Consider the following 22,183-nt stretch of genomic DNA (forward strand, 5'->3'; position numbering starts at 1 on the left):
TTAGAGCCTATTATTCTATTATAACTAATAGAGTTTTCATCACTACTACGTCTCTGGTTTAGTGTATTATTACACGCCATAAACACTAGTTTTTTCCCTCTAGAAGACATACTGACCAACCGCCACAATCAACAAAATAATGTAAACTGCCGGCAAATAAATTAACACAAGTACGCGTAAATATTTACTTAAATGGACTTACAGGTTTTTCCCTGTTTAAACTTGTCTCATGCTCCTAATAAAAATCGCTTAAGTGCACATAACTGATTTTTTTTGTTCAAAATTAAAATATTTTGGACTTAGGCAAATACATGTGGCCTATATCTTTAAAAGTATGGGGAAAATGGACTTAAATGATTGTTGACTTGATGAGAAATCATCGCGCGGACTTAGTGGTACGAAAAACTCAAGTTCGTCAAAAAGTGGACTTAAAGGGATTTGCTTGTACGACCACGATATCTAGGTGTACAACTATTATTTATGTAATTTTTTGATATATGACTTTTTCTGTAATATATTTAATTTGATTTGTTTGTGAGTGCTTGTGAATATGATTTTATTCTTAGGTGCTGTCCAGTTTTAAAGCTTGTTAGTTTCATTTTTATTTCGTTCTCTTCTATACTTATGACGTTCATATCTGGAACACCATTGTTAACAGGACAGTTTCATATTAAGGCGTAGCAACCAGCATTGTACATTTATGCTCTTATAGCAACTTTGATACGGTTCCCTTTGACATGTTGACATAATCATTGGTCAAATCCGTCGAATTCGGAATTCGATCGCGCATGTCAAACTGATTCAACCCCTTTGGAGATTTGAGAAATGTTGACAAATTTTCTTAATTTTCTTTAAAGAAACTATTTTCTTTATAGAACTTTCTTTTTATGCAAATTTACAGTATTTTCAATTCAAAATATGGTAAGTGTATTTTTTTGAACACTAGGTTTTAGTTTAAATAAGTAATATTAACCCATATTATTATTATTATCCCTGATCACTCCCTTTTTTTGCTTATACTTAATAAATTTTAAGTTAACAACCCACCAGCCACAGTTTAAACACTTAATAAATATCTAACTAGGACATAATATAGCATATACCTTATATACCCTTTTCGAGGTCCTGAGTATTTATAATAGATAATATGCACTAAACTCCAAAATAAGAACAAGCAGGAAACATCCTTGGAATCTAGAGAAAATTAATGAACTATTAAATTTTTATAATTTCAATTAATAGAAATCTTCAATTAAGAAGGACTTGATAAATTAAAAACTAAATGGGTGACTAAACAAACGTCCAGTTCTTTTTTCTGGTTCCGATCAATATCAGACAGCATTAATAATAATAGTAATGTTTTCTTTATTTCATATTACAAAGTCACATTATACATGAAAACTTGAATAAAATTAATTGACATTACAAAAAAGGCTTTTTAGAAATATGAGTGTCTCCCTGACATAACTATATATAAGTTTACATACCTCGTCCAGACTATATGGTTCTAAAGTAAGTAGTAAGTTTTTCACCTTTTGTTTAAATCTGTTTTAATTTCCTTTAGTTTTTATTTCATGCTGAAGTTTATTAAATAACTTTATGCACATATAGTAGGGATTCTTTTCAAACAATTAATTCCTATGTATAGGGAAGTTAAAATTACATGTGCAAGTATTCAACCTATGATCAACAGAAGTAGGAAACTTATCTCTATTTTTAAATAAAAACATCACTGCTTCAAATATATACAATGCATATACAGTTAGTATTCTCTTAGATCTCAAAATACCTCTACATGATTCCAAGTATTGCATCCCAAACATTATTCTAATTACCCTTTTTTGAATGACTATATAATATTCTTTGTATCTTAGAGTTCGCTGCCCAGAAAATAATGCCATACCTAGCCCCAGACTCATAATTTTCAAAATACAAGGCATTCATTTAGGTATTTTAGAACTGTATAGAAACAAAAACAAACTCTATTAAGCTTATTTTGTAAATATTCAATGTGATCTGAAAAGTCTAACAAATCATCGTATGTACACCCAGAAATTTAGTTGAAGCCTGCACTTTGCACTAACATTAATATTGTTGAAGTTTACTTCTTTTAGGGTTATTTCCTTGTTTTGTTTTGTTTTAAAAATTAGAAAGTTCATTTTTTGTTCATTCAATATAAGCTTATTAATCCAATCTTTGCCTTTTTTAAACAGTAGATCTCCATTCAGGCATAGCTCAGAAATGTTCAAAGATTTTTTATTTTTATTTTTTTATTTTATTTATTTATTTATTACACTCTCACAAACACATTGGAAATGTAATTACATGTTAAGAGTGCCTTACTAAGCCAGTAAAGGTGCGAAAAAGAAAGACTACAACTAAAATATACTAACTAAACAAATTAACAATATAAAAAAAATATTAAAAACATAAAAAACATACAAATACATATAGCAGGTTCTAAAACAAGTATGTGTACTACTTATACTTTGAACTACCTAAAATCACAGATCTAACTCTAATAAACATTGGCAGCTTTTATTTCTTATTCTTAAGATTACTTTAGGAACCACAAAAGTTATGTTGTTAATTAAGATTCATTTCTTATACTTTAAATTGTTGACAATATTATATATAAATAGTACATAATTTAAACTTCTTCTAATACTTAATCTAACCATACTAAATGGAGTCAGCACACTTTCATAAGAAATCATATAGGGACAGGTATTATGAGTTCTTAAGTATAGATACCTTAAAAACCTCTTTTGCACTTTTTCAATCATATCAATATGCACCAATGACTGTGGTGACTAAATAACAGAGGCATATTCTAAATGGGGTCTAACCAATGTATTGTATAACATTATGATTGATTTTATTTGTTTAAAGTTTTTAGGGTTTCTAATTACAAATCCAAGTACTTTATATGCTTTATTGACAGTAGCTTCATAGTGCTGGTTAAATTTAAAGTTTGACTGCATGTACACACCAAGGTCCCTACATTCACTTTTCCTGCTTAGTGACAAATTATCAATCATGTAATTAAACTTGGTACATTCCACTTTTCGTGTAAAAGGTAAAACATGACATTTACCAACATTTAATGACATTCTATTGACCTTAAACCACTCAGACATTGAGTCTAAATCACTCTGCAACTCATCACAATCTTTAATAGATGATATATGTTTAAATAACTTAAAGTCATCTGCAAACATGACACACTCAGAACATTCTACAGAATCTGGCAAGTCATTAATAAAAATCACAGACAGTAATAGACCAAGGTTACTGCCCTGTGGCACTCCAGACACTGCCATGTACTGCACAGATAATTGTCTACCCATCTTAACCCGTTGAATTCTTTTCTTTAGATAGGAAGGATAGGATAAGATGCCACTAATAAATTTGTGTCATCTGCAAATATTGTTAGGGTATTGCATACTGTTTAAATATTATCAATAATTTTAAAAGGCAAGTCATTTATAAACACAATGTACAAGAAAGGTCCCAAAATACTCCCTTGTGGTATACATATTTCATTAGCCTGAATTTCTGATCTGCTGCTTTCTACTACTATTTGTTGGACTCTATTATTGAGATAAGAAGTGAATCCAAATTCATTAGGATCACCCTTTTTTTTGTAGATTGGCTTAATAAGTGCACTTTTTAATTGATCTGGGAAAATTCCATGCTTTAATAAATTTATTTATTTATTTCAATATACGGCAGAGCCAGTTTACAAAAACAAAATAGATAATACAAAATACTAGACAATATAGCAATATAAATACAATACTAGAATTACAAAAAAAAATATATATATACCAAGATAAAACCTCTGAAAAAACAGTCATCAACAGGGCTAAAAACTTAGCACTATCCAAGGAACGTAGGTTAAAGTGTAAGATTATTTATTTTTGATTTGAATGACCGTAAGCCGCCGGAAAATGGATCCAAACTATTTTCATTAAAGAAACGCAAAGTCCTAGTCAGTGGAGAAAAAAACCCATAGTTGGCCGAATGAAAGGGTAAACGAAACATAGAAGAGTTGATCCTTCTTTGACAGGTGTTAAAAGGAATTGCTTCCAAGATGGTAGGACAATGATATAAACCATTTAAGATCTTATAAAACGTTAAAGCATCAGAATAATGCCGTCTGACTTCAAGATTAGGGATATTAAATTGGACACTGATAGCATTATAGTCGATGTAAAAATTACGAAAAAAAATATTAACTTCAGCTCTATAAGCAAGGGATCTTAAGAATCTTCTTTGTACAGCCTCAAGGTGTTCAATATGAGAATCATAATAAGGGGACCAAATTACAGATGCATACTCAAGCAAGGAACGTACCAAAGAGTAATAAAGTAATTTGAAACAATAAGGTGAAAGATGTACACTATTTCTAGTGATAAAACCAAGACTACGCATACTCCTGTTAATAATATCCAAAATGTGCGGCAAAAAAGTTAGCTTGGTATCAAAAAGAACACCTAAATCTTTAACTGTATCAACTGACTTGAGTTCGTTATTGTTGATTGTGTATTGATAATTAATAATTTTATTAGAACGACCAACCGAAATACATATACACTTCTTTACATTCAGTTCCAGACTATTGCTATTACACCACTCAGCAACACTATTTAAATCCAATTGAAGTAGCTCAGCATCAAGATATGACTCAATGGCTTTATACAGTTTAAAATCATCAGCAAAAGCAAAATGTTTTGAATGAACAATTACATCACTCAAATCTCTTATGAACAAGTTAAAAAAGACCGGTCCAATGTGCGAACCTTGAGGCACGCCTGAAGATACTTCAATACCATTAGAAATATAATTACTTATCCTGACCAACTGTGTGCGACCAGTCAAAAAACTGTGACAAAACTCGACCAAAGTCCTACCAGGGCCCATAGCCCCAAACTTCTGAACCAGATGTTCATGACCAACCCTATCAAAGGCCTTCGAGAAGTCTGTGTACACACTATCGACCTGTACAGACCTCTCAAAAGTTAGTCACCGTAGATCTACCCTGACAAAAACCATGCTGATGATCACTAAGCAATCGCCTACAGTGCCACGAAAATCGCACAGAAAACAACCTGTCAAACAGTTTAAGAACTACAGACTGAATACACACACCTCTATAGTTACAAATATCAGTTCTATCCCCATTTTTATGAATTGGCGTTAAAAAGCTTACCTTCCAATAATCAGGAAATTTGCCTGATGTCAAGCAAAGATTGAAAAGGTGATGCAGAGGCTTACTCAGAGTGCACACACAGTTTTTAAGAAAAACAGATGGGATACCATCAGGGCCAAAAGAATGTTTGTTCGGAAGGCGTAAGATTTCATCAAATATGTCCAATAAAGAAAAAGACAGACTGTAATCAAATTTATAGTCAGGAGCCTTGCGGACAGGTTGCCTGTATGTAGTTTCAAAATACCTAGCAAATAAGTTTACAATATCTTGACCATTACCAGCAACCTCAGCTTCCATATGCATGCTATTGGGGTATGAATCAGACCTACGTAATCTATTGATGTGTTTCCAAAATGAAGAAGGATCATGAGAAATTTCAGTATTTAATCTTTCAATATATGACCTAAAACATTCATCACGAAGAGTTTTACATTCATTCCTCAAATTTAAAAAATTAACATAATCCATGGGATTCTTACTATTTTTGAATTTTGTGTGAGCAATCTTTTTTTGAATAACAAGATTCTGTAATTTTCTACTAAACCAAGTGGCAAAATTAGATGATTTAAAATGTTTAATTGGAACAAACATCTCAATAGCAAAATAGAGAGCATTGTAAAAAATATCAATGCATTTATTAATATCCTTCTGATTAAAAGCAGTATCCCAATTCATGCAAGCAAGGTAATTATTAATGGCAACAAAATCACATAGTTTACAAAATCATAATAATAAACATCATACTTAAGACTAAAATCACAATTAATAGGAATACTTGTTCAAAATGTGACAAAAAACTTCAGATATGGTTGGAATGCAAACCTTGACAATACTCCCTGGTATATACAGGGTGTTCATTTGAAAACTTCCCACCACGGATTTATCGAAAACCACTGTTTAAAAAAAAAACGCCGAAATACGTCAAAAGGTTTGTCAAAGGGGACAACTTTCTAACCTAAAATTACTTCACCCCCTTTCACCCTCTGCCCCCAGGGCATTTTAAATGGCAAGGGGTATCGAGTAATAGCTTGTTTAAAAGGTCTTTCGAAGTCTTTTATTTTGACGTTTGATTTTTTTATATCGGTCGATTCGTTTCGAAGAAAATTAGAAAAATCTTTGTTTATCTTAATTTGTTCAGATAGAAAACAAAAACATGAAAATATCAGTTTTTAAATAAAACCGTGGTAAATCCGTAATCCGTAATAAATCCGTGGTGGGAAGTTTTCAAATGAACATTCATTTTATTATGATTAAAAAGAAATCTTAGAAAAATGCAGTAATAGAGTAGAAGTTTGTACTTAATAATTTAAAAAAAATCAAAACAAAGAAGTGCAGAACATAATTAACATTTAACAAAAAAATGTATGTATGTATATGACCTAATATTGGACAAATAAAAAAACAAAAAAATTGCTTTGCTTTTGAGAATTATTGAATTTTTTGTCAAACTTTATCTTGGAATAGGTAGCAGAATATGGTTATGGTTCCTAGTTTCAAAAACATTATAACTCAGAAGAAAATTGCGCATAAATTGTATAAGCAGAGTGGTTCTCCTTCTGCATATGTAAACTTTAGTGCCTTAAGGTTGGAAGTTAGGAATCTGACCAAGGAATGTTACAATAGCAGAAAATTCTATTATCAATGACAGTAAATATTTCTGGATTTGTTAATTCTCAGTCTAATAATGGTAATACTAGTCTTCCAAGTGAAATGTCTTAGTGACTCTAAAGCTGACTCTGCTGTTTCTATTGCTTAATTGTTTGCTTCACACTTCTCATCTGTTTACAACACTAGTATGGTAAACACTGCAGTGGGAACTGGAAATGTTTCAAATAATTATGATTCTGAAAGATTTAATTCAGTGCTCTCTTTCTAGACTAGACATCAACAACCCAATAATTGGAAAATTATCAAATGTTTGTCCAATCCTTAAATCTGGTAACAAGAATGATGTTTCAGATTATTGCCCCCTCAGCATCTTATTATCTATCCCTAAACTTTTCCAGCACTGTGTGGAAAATTTTTTACCTAAAGTTTTTTAAGAGATAATTGGTGATCAGCAGCATGGCTTTATTAAGGGGCATTCAGTCGAAACAAATCTTTTTTTGTTTACCAACTATATCATATACTAATTATAAATAATATAAACTATTAAAACAATAATAAATAACAATCCATATTAGCCCAATATTTGAATAAAATTAACAATAAATAAAAATATATCAAATAATTTACTAATTAAGATCCAACATTAATCAATAGCAATTCACTAATCCACATTATAACAACCAGGTTATAGAAATAACAAAAAAATATAGTAATAATAATATAATTATTACCCAATGACACTAATAGATCATTGAATGCTGAAATTAGATTAAACTTTTAATTTGCCTCTTAAAACTAGGTAAAGCAATGCCCGATATTTCCACTTCATTAGAATTATAAATTTAAGTGTCAGTTAAATAGGGTAGTGGGATGCATTATTAATTAGTGCTATGAAATGGTAGTGAGAATAATCTATTATACCTAAAATTCCTAAGATGGTATATTGAAAGATATTGCACCAAGTAGTTCAGGACAGTTTAACTGACCATTCACCAATTTATACAAGCCACCAAATCAGAGTAAACTCTGCTTTGGCTCAGGATTGATAAGTCCAACAACCTCCGAGCGTCATCATAAATGTGATCCTTAGGAATCCTTTTACCAAGCTTATATAAACAAAATCGAATAAATTTATTTTGGACCATTTCTAGGTCAGTACAATCATTTGTGTAAAAAGAAGACCATATCATTGATGCATATTCCAACTGTGACACAACAAGAGACATATATATTCTTTTACAGGTCAAACTCAAACAGAAAATTCCTTGCAATTACGCAAAACAAAGCCTAAAACTTTTGAGGAGTTAAGAACCAGATTAGTAATATGTGTGTTAAAGTTTAGGTGCTTATCAAACCAAACACCAAGATCCTTAATAATATTACATGACTGAATGACTGAATCATACCGTCTTAGTTGATAAACTTGCTAAACTTGGCAGTTGTGGCTCTTTATTACAATGGATTAAATCATATTTAACCAACTGTGAGCAGCAAGTAGGAAGCTGCCTATCTTCACCATTTCAGGCATCTTCTGGAGTTCCTCAAGATTCCCATCTTGGACCTCTGCTTTTCAGTCTTTTTATTAATGATCTTGGATCTCTCTTGAAATCCCATTTCCTGCTTTTTACCGATGACCTAAAAGTCTACGGGCAAATCTCCACTTTAAATGATATTCTTACTTTGCAAAATGATATAAACACAATAATACACAATATTCCTGGTGCCAACAAAATAACATGCTACTTAACGTAAATAAATGTTGTTTTATGAGATTTAGTAGATAAAAAAATTGTCAGGTTGTTGATTATTCCATTAACAACATTGCATTAAAGAGTGTTGGATTATTGAAGGATGTGGTTGTTTATCTAGATCCAAAGCTTAGTTTTTCTTCCCATTTTGATATTATGATCTGTAAGGCAAATAAACTCCTAGGCTTTTCGAGATCATGCAAGGATTTTACAAACATTCCGGCACTGAAAACATTGTATCTTTCTTTAGTTCGATCAAATCCTGAATTCGCAAATATAATCTGGTACCCTTGTTATGAAAACAACATATCTCGAATTGAAAACATCCAATCCAGATTTATAAAGTTACAGACTATTCAAATCTGGGGTAGTTCTTAGTATGGAGCAAACTATGTCTTAATTGTCTTTTACTGCATTGTCACTAAGGAGGAAATTTTATAATGTCTGTTTTACTTACAAGGTACTGAGTGGCCTAACCAGGTGTCCTGAGTGTTTGGCTCTTTTCTCTATCTATATCCCATTTTATGCAACAACCTTCTGCATATTCCTTTTTTGTCGAACATCATATCTGTTAAATAATCCAAAACTGTTAATAGGTATGCACTTATGCAGATAGTCTTGATTTCTTATGCAGTAATTTTAATCAATTTAAGAAATGTGCACATGATGTTATCTTATATAATAAGAGTTAATATTATATATTATGTATACCTATTGTGTATTATCTTAGAATGTTTATGTAAATGTTGATAGTAATAAATATAAATAATAGTAAAAAATAAATTCAATGCCCTGAATTTTTAAATTGTGTTAAATTTAATGTTCCACATTGGACATTAAGATCTTTTAACTTTTTTTATGGTACAAACTATGGATTGTAATAATCTCTTTGATAGAGCATTTAGATTTTTGAACAATCATAATGATATTGATATTTTGAATTTATCTTTGAATCAATTTAAAAAGTTGATTAGTGGAAGGTACATTGTGAATTCTGCAAATGTGAATTATTATAATTTTTATTTGTTATGGTAATTATTACTATTGGTATAGTTTAATATTATTATCTTTATAGTAGTTAATTTTTTGTTGCTATATAATTTATGCTGTTATGGTAGGGAGATCCCTTCAATCTAATAAATAAATAAAGTTATTTTTAATTTAAAAGTATTTCATAAACACTCAAGAACTGTCATAAAAATTATTCTAAATTCTTGACCATCCTCTTTGAACTTTTTTTATTACAGAATTTTAATGAAACAGATTCACTAGCTGTGGTGGAAAGACTATTTAATGAATTTTTTAACCCATACACCAACAATGTCAGGAAACAAGAGATTGAAATGCAACTCTCTAGCATACAGAGCAGTCCGCACCTTGGAAAGTTATGCTTGTATTTCATTTCACATACTTCTAGTCATTATGTGACAATGTTTGCTTTGCAAAATTTAGAGGTATGTAACTCTCTCTACTATATACATATTATTTTTTATACTATACAATCTTTTAGTCTGTGATAAATCAACACTGGTCAAAGACGGACTGGTGTTTACAAGAGGAAATCAAGACTACTCTGCAGACAAATCTTATTTTTAAATGCCACGGTGTCCCACACTTTTTGAGGAATAAATATGCCAAATTATTGGTGGATGTGGCAAAAATAGATTGGCCGCACAGATATCCCGGATTTTTTGATAGTGTTTTGGAAGTAAGTTAATTTAGTCTAAAATTATTATGATACATATAAGAACATTTTAGTTAATGAGGTCTGAAAGTTCCAACCAAATCATTGGCCTGGTATTAACAAAAACAGTGTTTGAAGAATTCACGGGCATCAACACCACCTTTGAAACTTTGGACCGGAAAAAAGAAATTGTAAAGCTCCTAAGCAGTTACCTGCCGGCACTTTTTGACATTTTAACGAATATTTTGGACACTGTCTCTATTAAATCTAAACACAGTACCACAACAACCCCACCTCCCTCTCCAACAAATCAAACCCAAGTCCAGCACTCCCTAGCCAATCAGATATCGCAGGCAGATTTCCACAGTGATGCGAGATTATTAGCACAAGAAACTCTGAGTACAATTCAGCAATTGTTTAGTTGGGTTTCAATAGAAAAAGTGCCTGGCAAACTTTTGAAGGCCATATTTAGGTTTATGGGTTGCTCAATGAACTCTCAGGTAAGTTTTAGGATATCAACATTCGTATTCTTAGAGCATGTTATGGTAGCTCACAAGTTAGTATATAGGTACGTTTATACCATGTGGACTTATTTAGTTCTAGTACTAAAATGAGGACTAAATTTAATTGGTCTTTTCTAGTTTACACCAACAAGGTCGAGTATATTTTTAATCTCTCATGAGGTCCTAGGTTTAAAATGCTAAGTATGACATATGACAGGTGAAGTAGGATATTTTCTTATCTTTATAACCTAAAAAAAATTTTGTAAACTATACTATAAACTATGTTAACTCAAGTAATTAAAGAGTATAAAGAGTTATTTGTACCGTACTGTACTGTAAAATTATTTCAGTGAATTTGATTTATAATGAAAATATAAAATATAATATAAATAATTATAAATAAAAGGGCTGCAATTTTACTAATTAATTTTTATAAACAGAAATTCAGGACCAACAGAATTTGTAATTTACAACGCCGAAACCGTATATCTTGCAACAGAAGTAATATACAATTATACAATTGCTGTATTACACAACTGCAGAAATTGTTAAAGAAATGTTATGTTTTATTTCATAATAACATATTTTATAATAACATATTACAGGTATAATTGATCAAATTCGAAATTTTTAAGTAAAAACATGATTTAAACTAGATCTAAGACTACAACAGCCCTAATCTTTCGTTAAGTAGAATGTTTTGCACTTCACAGTACATAAATAAACAATTTTTCGGTTATAGTTGTACAAAACAAAAAAATAAAAAATTAAAAAGTAGAACCGTTGATTGAGTAATAGGATACGCCTGTTTTATCTTAGTAATAATTAACAGATCAAACGAACTTACCTAAGTGAAGTTCGATCGGGATTATATGAAGCCTTGTCGAAGTAAATAAGTAGAACAGGTAGTATCTCCGATGGCATCGAGTCTCACACAATTTCAAAGCAAATAAAAAACCCCCCCGGTCCTGCATACCTTCAGTCTTCTTCAAAGCTACATTGTTGCAACCAAGGGAAATAAATAACTTATTTACTTATTTACTTCGACAAGGCTTCATATAATCCAGATCGAACTTCACTTAGGTAAGTTCGTTTGATCTGTTAATTATATTTTAGCCTTGTCTCGTGAATAAGTAGAACAGGTAGCTATTTAAAGCAAGTTGCAACAATTTTTATTGGAAACATGTCATATTAATAATAATTAAACAACATAACGAACAGAATAACGAGAAAAAATAATATTAGGCACACACTTAGAATTGGTATGTACATAAAACATTAATTCTAAGGATGGCAACAACATAATATGGTTATACATTTATTTTTTAAGATAACTTATATCTTAATAAAAATGTACTTACTTAATATGACAAATAACAAATCTGGAAAATATTTTCCTATACTAACATTAGAAACAAGAAACTTAAAGATAAAAACTCATCATAATACTAACAACTAAGAACAGTCGTTGCAAAATTGTCTTTTTGAAGCAAAGGTCTGTTATAATGATTGGCAAAAACAGAGGATTTCTCCGACCAGCCAGCTGCAAGCCGAATAGAGTCATAAGATACTCCTTTTCGCGCAGCTGCAGACGTCGCAGCATGAAGAGTACTATGAGCTGTGAATTGGTTCGTATCCAACCCACTCTTCTTTAGAATCACCTTTAACCATCTAGAAATTGTTTGAGAAGTGACATCTCTATGAGGTTTCTTAACGGTAATAAAAAGATTTTTTGACGTCTGTCTTAAATTCTTTATTTAAATACTCAATTAAGGTTCTAGCTGGACAAATTTTCTTATCTTGATTAAAGAAAGGCAAAAGAAGAGTAGGTCGAATGCGACCTTTGGCTGAAGTTTTAAGTTTTTTAGGTATTTTAACCTCAACTTTGTTTTCATCTATAATAATATTTTCAACTTCTATGTTGGCTAAAGTCTGTACTCTTTGACCAGTAGCCAACGCAATAAGGATTGCTAATTTATATGTGAGGTATGGAAGGCTTAAGGTTACATTAGACATAGATTTAACATATATTAAAAACAATACAGGGGTCCCCTGTGTAATTGTATCTGGGAGCAGTAGGTCTTAAACTATGGACCCCTTTAAAAAACCTCTTAATTCTAAAATCCGAAGTTAATTCTGGCCCCAAAATTTGAGTAAGAGCTGCTCTAAATAAATTTAAAGACGTATAAGTAGCTCCATTTTTAAATTGAGTAGTAAAAAATTTTAAAATTTCTGGGACAGAGGCTGAATAAACTCTTTTCAAGTTTTCTAAATTGCCACCACAGTTTAAGACCTGAATTATATTGTAGAATTGTAGAGGTAGTAATGGAGGCCAAGCAAATTTCTAAAGCTTCTTCAGGTACTGAACCAGCTCTCAGGGCTTGGAGGATAACACTCCTGCCACCAGGGAAATTTTTCGCCAAAGTGGATGAGGCACGTTCCTAAAAGGAAGTAAATGTTCGTCAGCCTCGAAAACTAAAGGTGTTGATTCTAATAATGATGTAAAAAGTGGGTATAATGGCTGGGATGTCCAGAAGGGCACAACGACAATTCCTCTAGCTTTTTCCTCTTTTATTTTGTGCAAAGCACGAAGAATAACAGAAAATGGTGGAAAAGCATAAAAGAAAAACTTGTTCCATTTTATCGTAAAGGCGTCCACTGCTATGCATTCTGAACCTCCCAACCATGATACAAGCTTTTTGCATTTAGCGTTCATTTTTGAAGCAAAGAGATCAACTTCTGGTTTCCCAAAAGTGGATATTATATCTTTAAACACCAAGTTGCTTATTTCCCATTCGGTTTCTTTGGATAATTTAAGTCTGGATTGTGCATCTGCTTCAAAATTGTCTTTAGACTTTATATAACTGGCATATAAATAGATATTTTACCCTCGCACCATTGCCAAATAATACGAGATAATTTATTTAGGGATTGGTGCTGTACACTTCCCATCTTATTAATATAAGCCATGGCAGTTGTATTGTCAACTCGGAATAATATATTGCAATCTGAAGCATTTTCAGCAAAATGTTTTAAAACCAAATAAACAGCTTTTAGCTCTAAATAATTTATAAGATCTTTGTGTGTCATGGTGTAGATGACACAATAGGCGGCCAGCATTACTTAGGTATTGCATATATACGTTGTTGCCCCCCCCCCCCCCCCTTCTTCAGCATCAAAGTTAAGGCTAGCATCAAAGTTAAGGCTTGGGAAATTGCTGATATGCTTGCAGCCACAAACTGCTGTTTTCACACCAGGCGCTCATCTCTGCGGAGTATTTGAGAAGTTAAGGCTGCCTTAACCTCGGGATTTAACTGAGGTACTTCCAGAGACTTAAAATTTTTGGGTATTATATGTTTTTGGAGAAGAACTTGAATATTCTCCTCACTTAAACCATTCTGTAAAATATTACTCCAGCGAGGGACTACTGCCTCATAAATTGGAGGTCCTAAGACGGTCTTATTTATTGGCTCATCGCCAAGTATCTGCAAAACCTCAGAACTCAAAGATTTTTCTTTTGCTTCCTCTGATTACACGATCGGGGGCTGAGGATTATTTTCTTGCTGTTCAGAATCACCTGAAGCAATAAAAGAGCATATTAAAGTGTTATCAAAAACACATAATATAATGTCTCGAACAACAAATACATGTAAATTGTACAAAAAATATGTTGCCAAAAACATAATTTTAAAATTAACTTTATTTTTTCACTACAAATAAACAAAGGTACAGGCATGTCCCCAAAAACACACTAAAAATATTCTGTTGCCACCAAAAACAACAAACATATATACATACATTATGTACTTATGTTACCAAAAACATAGGTACTTTAAACATTAAATTATGTTGTCACCAAAAACAACAAATTAATGTAGGTAAGTATGTTACCAAAAACATACTCAAAATATTATGTTGTCACCAAAAACAACAAGTATGTATGTTGCCAAAACCATACAATTTAAAATGTACGTCACCAAAAACGTACAATTTGGTATTTACTGTTTAACTGGTGGACATCCACCCTAACTGTTTCACGAACAGAGTGGCGAGGCGACAAATCACTATCATACGGTGAAGAATATGCACTGGGTTCTCCGGCATCACCGCCTCTAGAGCTCCCCATACTCTCCAAACGTCGCCTTTTTTTTCCCCGACTATTAATTTCATCTGTTGCATTTCGGCCAATCGTTTTTCTAAACGCCGATTTTTTCCGTTCTCTAGATCGACTACGAGAATGTTGTCGTTTACGGCTGTGCTTAGGCATATTAACCTATTTATTTAATGAACAATGAACAATGAACAACACGGTAACGCGGTACAAAATAAAAATCGATAATTTCGAAAAGCGGAGCGGTACATATGGTCGACTCGACACACAAACGAAGACTGAAGGTATGCAATGGTTTTAGGTATGCAGGACCGGGGGAGGGTTTTTTATTTGCTTTGAATTTGTGTGAGACTCGATGCCATCGGAGATACTACCTGTTCTACTTATTTACGAGACAAGGCTGAAATATAATAGTAAATAGTCTATCATTGAACAAACTAGAGGTTTATAAAAAAATGACAAGAGGGTTATCATAAAATGCACATATTTTAATGTGTATAATAATCCTATTATTCAATCAACGGTAGAACGTAACAACATAGACTCATCGAGAATCGAACCAGGTACCACAAGATTAGAAGTATGGGTATAAAACCTATCCACTATATGGACCTAATGCTAAATTACTTAACACGTTAACCAATGTAAGCTGAAGAAAATGACTAAAAGGAAAATGTTAAAAAATACTTAGCTAAATTAAATTTGGTTCAAAAGTAAAAACGTCATTCACACACACGAGAACAGGACTCTTTTTAGCTTTTGTAATTTCCATTTTCTTCAGAAGGTCAAGCTTCTTACCTTTAGGGCATTCATGAAGCATTTTAGCTCCCACCCCTGGAGAAAAATTATGTGTAGATGCCAGCAAATGATTAGCAAACGCTGATTTGGTATCACTGACATCGGTGTTTCTATATTTTTCAAAAAGCGCGACGTCTTCTTTAATGTTTGTAGAGATTTTTCTTCCAGATTGGCCAATGCGTTGCAATCGACAAATTTTAGACTTTGTCTAGCTAAGGAAAGGTACAGCACATGATACTAATACTCGAGAAGATGCACCACGCGCATGAGATGAGCCTATCTCTCTCGCACGCCTGACGTCAGTCGATGACAAATTTCCCTAGGAACAGCTTTTAATACATGAACAGAGTTTTATTTAATACATTTTAATATGACGTCTCGTTTTTGCTTTAGATGTTCGATGGATTTAGGGTTAGGGCATGGTTTATTTGTTTTGTGTGTATTTTGTGTGACAAATATGGCAGAGTTTATTAAATTATAATAATTAAATTTTTTTTATTGTGGGTTGTTCAAGCAACAACAAAAAAAGTAAGGTAGTTTCGGTTTGCCGATTCTTTAGATTTCCAAAGGACAAACAAGTTTGCCGACAATGGATTACAAAACCATTTTAATAGCACGTCTACCCATAAGCAATTTAAAAAAATATAGATTATAGATACTTAAGAAAGTGAAATTAATTGGTTGTATGTCATCAATGGCATCATGCATTTTCTTTTGGCATTTACTGGTAACACTATTATTACCAACAACCAATGGGTACTTATATGTATACTTAGCGCACACAATTTTATGAAAGTTAATTGTCACAATAGGCTGTATATCAATCCTCTATTTTTGTTTTATTTTTTTTACAACATAATAAAATATGTACATATTATATCACTGATATTTTTCTGCAGAGGCATTCGTCTAAAGTAAAAAAAAGTTAAATAAAAACCATAAATCCGTTTTTTTTTTGGCTATAAAGTATTATTAATTTATTATTAATTAACAAGCCTTCAGACGTTTCATATTGTGTATATTTATTTTCAAATTAAAATACCTTAAATACAGGGTGTCCATTTATAAACTGACACATTTTAACTGCTTATAAGTCGAGAACGAAAAATGACAACAATGTGCGGTTTTCACAGAACTTCATCAATATTTTTTAAGTTTTTTTTGACAGTGTTGCCAAGTTTCAAAATTTACCTGAAATAGGAGGAAAGAATTGATGATTTTCAAAGGCCGGTTTCTAAAAAATTATAAATGTAACACCCTGTACTTTTTAATTTCACATGAAAGCCTGTTAAATCCCCTTTCCGAAAATCAATAAATTGTCTTAAATTAATTTTTTTTTTACAGAGCCAATTTTAGTAAAGGACACCTTTTTGAAAATTTTCCTAGAATACGTCATATTCGGTGATTGATGAACATTTTCTGGTAATTGCCTATGTATCGCTTTTGTATGATCATAATTAAATAATTTGCGCTATTGCCATGTCTATAAAAAGTATTTATTCTATGTATTAAATTACAACTATTTACAACAATTTTAACAACAAACAATTGAAGAAATTAATTTTAATTTATAACTTATAAATTAGCTGCTGAATATGACCCCCATTTTGCTCGGAACACAAATGTAGACGGAAAAATAAGTTGCCGAAGGGGTTTTGTAGCATTCGCGATGTAATTTGGTTGAATACGTTTACTATGTTGTTGCGCAGTTCATCCAAATTTCTTGGGGTTGGATTGTAGCAACGGTCTTTTACATATCCCCATATACAAAAATCTGGAATAGTTAGATCGGGAGAATAAGGTGCCCACTCGATTGGACCTGCTCGCCCTATCCATCTGTTTCCAAAAGTAATATCTAAGGAATCCCTTGCGATCCTGGAGAAGTGTGGTGGTGCACCGTCTTGCTGGAAGTAGACCGTGTCTAAAATTCCATCCTGCTGAAGTTGAGGATAAAAAAATGTTTACAACATATCGGTGTAACTGTTTCCATTCACTGTTGCGTCTTGAAAAAAAATGGCACATAAATTTCGATACTGCACACCAAACGTTTAGCTTAGGAGAATCTCTTTCAAATTCGTTATACACTCGAGGATTTTCATTTCCCCAAATTCGGCAGTTATTACTCGACCTTTACTCGACCACTGATGTGAAATGTTGCCTCATCAGACATTATTAAATTGGTATCCGGCTCAATTCTAAAAAGATCTAGTAGTGTTTTGCACATAAAATATCTTTTTTCAAGGGCGCGATTTTTTATTTTTTGGAAAGTTTGAATTTTGTAGGGTTTAAACTTAATTATAAAAAAAAATAATGAATTTAAGACAATTTATACACTTTCGGAAAGGGGATTTAACTGGCTTTAATGTGAAATTAAAAAGTACAGGGTGTTACATTTAAAATTTTTGAGAAATTGCCTTTTGAAAATCATCAATTTTTTTCTTCTTATTTCAGGTAAATTTTGAAACTTGGCAACACTGTCAAAAAAAACTTTAAAAATATTGATAAAGTTCTGTGAAAACCGCACATTGATGTCATTTTTCGTTCTTGACTTATAAGCAGTTAAAATGTGTTAGTTTATAAATGGACACCCTGTAATAAAAATCGTTTTTTAAACCTTATCCAAAACCAAAATAGGCATTTATATTATATAAGGCTTTACTATCCTTGCACGGATCCACGAATCCTACATACTATTAAGGAAATATTTTACATACTATTATAATAATCATAGCATATTTCATGTAACAAAATATAATAATACTTAATAAGTAATGTTAAATAAAAAAGGCTTTAAAATACTGCTTTTCCAACCGACAAACATAATTTTTGTCATCGAGTGACGTCATGCGCAAAGTCACACGAAATTGCATCGCCAAGTGGGTTTATCTTGCCAGTAATAGTATCATGGGTACAGCACGTGTTGTTCGGCTCGGTTGCGCAGTAAATTTGCTAACGTCGCTGCCAAAGCAACGGTATCGATCGCCCCGATTTGCATATAAACAGTGCCGTTGCGTTAATTCTTATATTTGTGTTCTGTGCCTTTAAATTAAATTAAATTAAAAAAAGGCGCGCTACTGTCGCTAATCGCGCGTTATTAGGGGACAAAACTTGGCGCAGCTTTGAAACAGATGGTGTACCTTTCCTTAGCTAGACAAACTCTAAGGAGTAAACTCCCAATTTAGAAAGAATATACTTGCTTTGTCTACTACACTGACCAATTGGTTCTTTAAATTATTGACTGTCTTAAAAGCAATTTTTACATTTAGAGATTTAAAGAATCTTGCTAAATTTAAGGAGATCGAACCAAAAAAGGACAGGGATCTAAAGGAACTTTTTGTGTCGTTATTATGAACTATATTGTAGGTCAATTTATATTTATTTAAAAATTTGTGATAAATTTTGTCTATTAAATAAAGGGGAAATCCATTGTTGAGAGCAATATGTTTTATAATATTCATTTCTTTAGCGAAAGCTTTTTTTGCCAAGGGGATATTAAACAATCTTTTAGACTCATAATTTCTCGATGAGTCTATGTTGTTGCGTTCTACTTTTTTATTTTTTGTCTTGTACAATTATAACCTAAAAATTATTGTTTATTTATTTACTGTGAAGTGTGTGGATGGCTTTTAAAGGTTTTTTAGTGGTTTTATGTAAGTTTTTAGTTTTTTTTTAAGTAATATTTTTGATGTTGTGAGACCGTGACTTTGTGTTTTCGTCAATTTTGTATGTTGGTCTCTTGGAGAATAATGGATGAGATTTTAGTATTCTTTGTTTATGATAAGCTGGGGAGGGCGGGGGAGAAATTATGCAAATTCATTCGATTGGCAGCAACATTTTGTTTTGTTTAGAAAGAAGTATCTAGATTTTAAAATTAAGATATCTCATGAACGGATTCTCAGGCCAGCATTTACTAAGAATACTTTTTTTACAAGGAAAGATTGGATAATTTAATTTCTTAACTAAAACTTTATTATACAGTAGTTCAAAAAAGTTTTTGTATTTTTAACACATGATTTATAAAACTAAGCACTTTAATTTCCTAGAAATGCTTAAAAAAGGTAATATCTATTTAGCTGAAAATCATTATTTCACCATGAAATTGAAAAAAAATGATTTCAACTTACTAGATAAATAAAAAAGAACTGCTAATGTTTTTAAAATCAAGAAACGCAACTATATTAAATATCAAAAAAAGCTAATTAAATTGCTTAGAACTTGCTTGTGTTCCATTAAAAAGAAAACACTACATTAGGGTTATTATACATTTAACTCATAAGTCATTTCAATAATAAATTATACACAAAAATATATAGCTGAAGCAGTTTTCATCTTTTTTCCAATCATACAGGGTGCAAGATATAACTGCACCCTAAAAAGTGAAATTAATTTTTTTGTCGGTCTGTATCTCTGAGGAATTAAACCTACCCTGCAATTACAACCAATATGATTATTGATTATGATTGGGACACCACATTAAAAAAAAATAGGGTGGGGCAACTTAAGTACTACAATTTTTGTTTCCACTTAAATGTTTATAATTTATACTAATATTTTTCTTTCAATTTTTCTTTTTCATGTATGAGAAATTAAAAAAATATGTATTTGTCATTAAATGTGTTTCAACTATGTATACGGTGTTACTTAAAGGTATGTCATAATTTAAAAGGGACATTCCTAGACCGATTTTAAGTCGAAAAGTTCATATAAACATGGGTCCTAAAATGCTTAGTTTTTAAGATACAGGGTGTTAAAGTTTTATTTTTTTTTTCGTTTTTAATAAATTTTTCAATTACGGTTTAAAATATTGAACTGAATTTTGGCACAGGATATTATGGCATAAAAACACATTTTTTAGATGTTCACCTACTTTTTTTTAGCAACCAGTGGCGTAGCTATGATGAAGTTTTTAATACAATTTTACAAAAAAAAATACTACGCCATTGACTTACGAAAAAAATTATGATTTTATCTTAATTATCAATCAATTATAAACAAAAAATTACTGCATGACTTTTGCCGTAAATCTTACCGTTTGGGTGTAATCGTTAATTAAAAAAACGTCTTTTATGCATAAAATGCATCTTTAAAAATTATGGAAATAAATCAAGTCAGCTTTGCTCGTTGCCAGAAATTGTTTTTTGTTGTTTTAAACATTATGACACTTGCGTTAGTGATTATTCTTGACAGTTTGTTTTTAGTACCCTTTGGATCTTAAAACGTGAATTGTACTAGTTAAAAAATGGTAGATTATTCTAATTTGGAAATGACGCAAATGCATTTCCTTTATGGACTTGCCAATGGTAATGCTATGGAGGCGCGGCGTTTGTATCAAGAAAAGGTATCCTAATCGCGCTGTCCCAGATAGAACAATATTTATAAACATTCATCGTCGTCTGGCTGAATCTGGGAGTTTTAAGGCTAATTCTGCCGAGGGAAGGCCCCGTACAGTTAGGACACCGGCAGTTGAAGAGGCTGTCCTACATGCAGTCGAAGAGGATCCGACCACAAGTACACGAAAAATTGTTATGGTCTGCTACAAGACGGTATGGGAAATTTTAAGGGATTCTTTGTTATATCCTTTTCACATACAAAGGGTTCAGGTGTTGCTTCTTAGAGATTATGAACCGCGTACGCAATTTTGTAGATGGTATCTCCAAAAAGTAACACAAAATCTTCAATTTGGTGCGAACATCTTGTTTACGGACGAAGCTAATTTCTCCAGAAATGCAATAATCAATTTCCATAACAATCATTACTGGGCTCAAGAAAACCCTCATGCGATTACAGAGACACATTTTCAGGGACAATTTTCAATAAACGTTTGGATCAGTATCGTATCCGATCATTTAATTGGACCATCTTTTTTACCAGGATGCCATAACGGACGGAGAATTATTGTAATTTTCTCCAAAATGATTGCTTCTTGCCTTTGCTTCTCGAAGATGTTCCTCTTCAGTTACGGCAACAACTTTGGTTTATGTATGATGGTGCTCCAGCCCACTTTAGCATATTGGATATTAAATAAATGGATAGGCCGTGGAGGACCACAGTTTTGGCCACCTAGATCACCTGACTTAAATAGCCTAGATTTTTTTTTTGTGGGGACACCTAAAAACATTGGTTTATCAGACACCAATTGTGACATTAGAAGAGCTAAGAAATAGAATTATTGACGGATGTGAAACTATACGAAACACGCCTGGAATTTTCGAAAGAGTTCCTGATTCTATGAGAAGAGCAGAAGCCTGCATAGAGGCAAGAGGTGGTCATTTCCAACATTTGTTGTAAATTATATATGTATGTATTGTATTTAATTGTTGTTGCGTTTTGTTCACCAGTTTGTAAAAAACAGCTTGAAAATAAATATTTGAAAAATGTACCTAATAAAAACTGAAAATAAAATCAAACTTAACACAATCAAAAATAACCATTAATGTCAGTGTCATAATGTTTACAACAACAAAAAAACAGTTGCTGGCAACGAGCAAAGCTAACTTGATTTATTTCCATAATTTT

The 22,183-nt window shown here is 31.8% G+C and overlaps 2 protein-coding genes across 4 annotated transcripts in view; one reads left to right on the forward strand and one right to left on the reverse strand.

Annotated features, from left to right (window-relative positions):
* Positions 1-772: 772 nt before the first annotated feature.
* The window catches only part of LOC126737588 (exportin-6-A-like), a 320,333-nt gene continuing 298,922 nt past the window's right edge, over positions 773-22,183 (forward strand). For both annotated transcript variants that reach the window (XM_050442568.1, XM_050442567.1), the window contains exons 1-4: positions 773-921; positions 9,819-10,025; positions 10,082-10,279; positions 10,330-10,755. In XM_050442568.1, coding sequence (XP_050298525.1) covers positions 919-921; positions 9,819-10,025; positions 10,082-10,279; positions 10,330-10,755 — 834 coding nt within the window. In that variant the 5' untranslated portion in view covers positions 773-918. The remainder of the gene's footprint in view (positions 922-9,818; positions 10,026-10,081; positions 10,280-10,329; positions 10,756-22,183) is intronic.
* LOC126737592 (uncharacterized) lies at positions 13,948-15,518 on the reverse strand. 2 transcript variants are annotated; one of them, XR_007661059.1, is made up of 3 exons: positions 14,761-15,518; positions 14,147-14,335; positions 13,948-14,090 (listed from the first exon to the last, which is right to left on the reverse strand). XR_007661059.1 is itself a non-coding variant. In XM_050442572.1 (2 exons), exons 1-2 carry the CDS (start codon positions 15,023-15,025, stop codon positions 14,289-14,291), a joined length of 312 nt encoding a protein of 103 aa, XP_050298529.1. In that variant the 5' UTR covers positions 15,026-15,518; the 3' UTR covers positions 14,018-14,288. The 2 variants fall into 2 exon arrangements, 1 of the variants encoding a protein (XP_050298529.1); XM_050442572.1 differs by having other exon boundaries at positions 14,018-14,335.

This window comes from Anthonomus grandis, chromosome 6 (assembly GCF_022605725.1).
Source record: "Anthonomus grandis grandis chromosome 6, icAntGran1.3, whole genome shotgun sequence".
Lineage (NCBI taxonomy): Eukaryota > Metazoa > Arthropoda > Insecta > Coleoptera > Curculionidae > Anthonomus > Anthonomus grandis.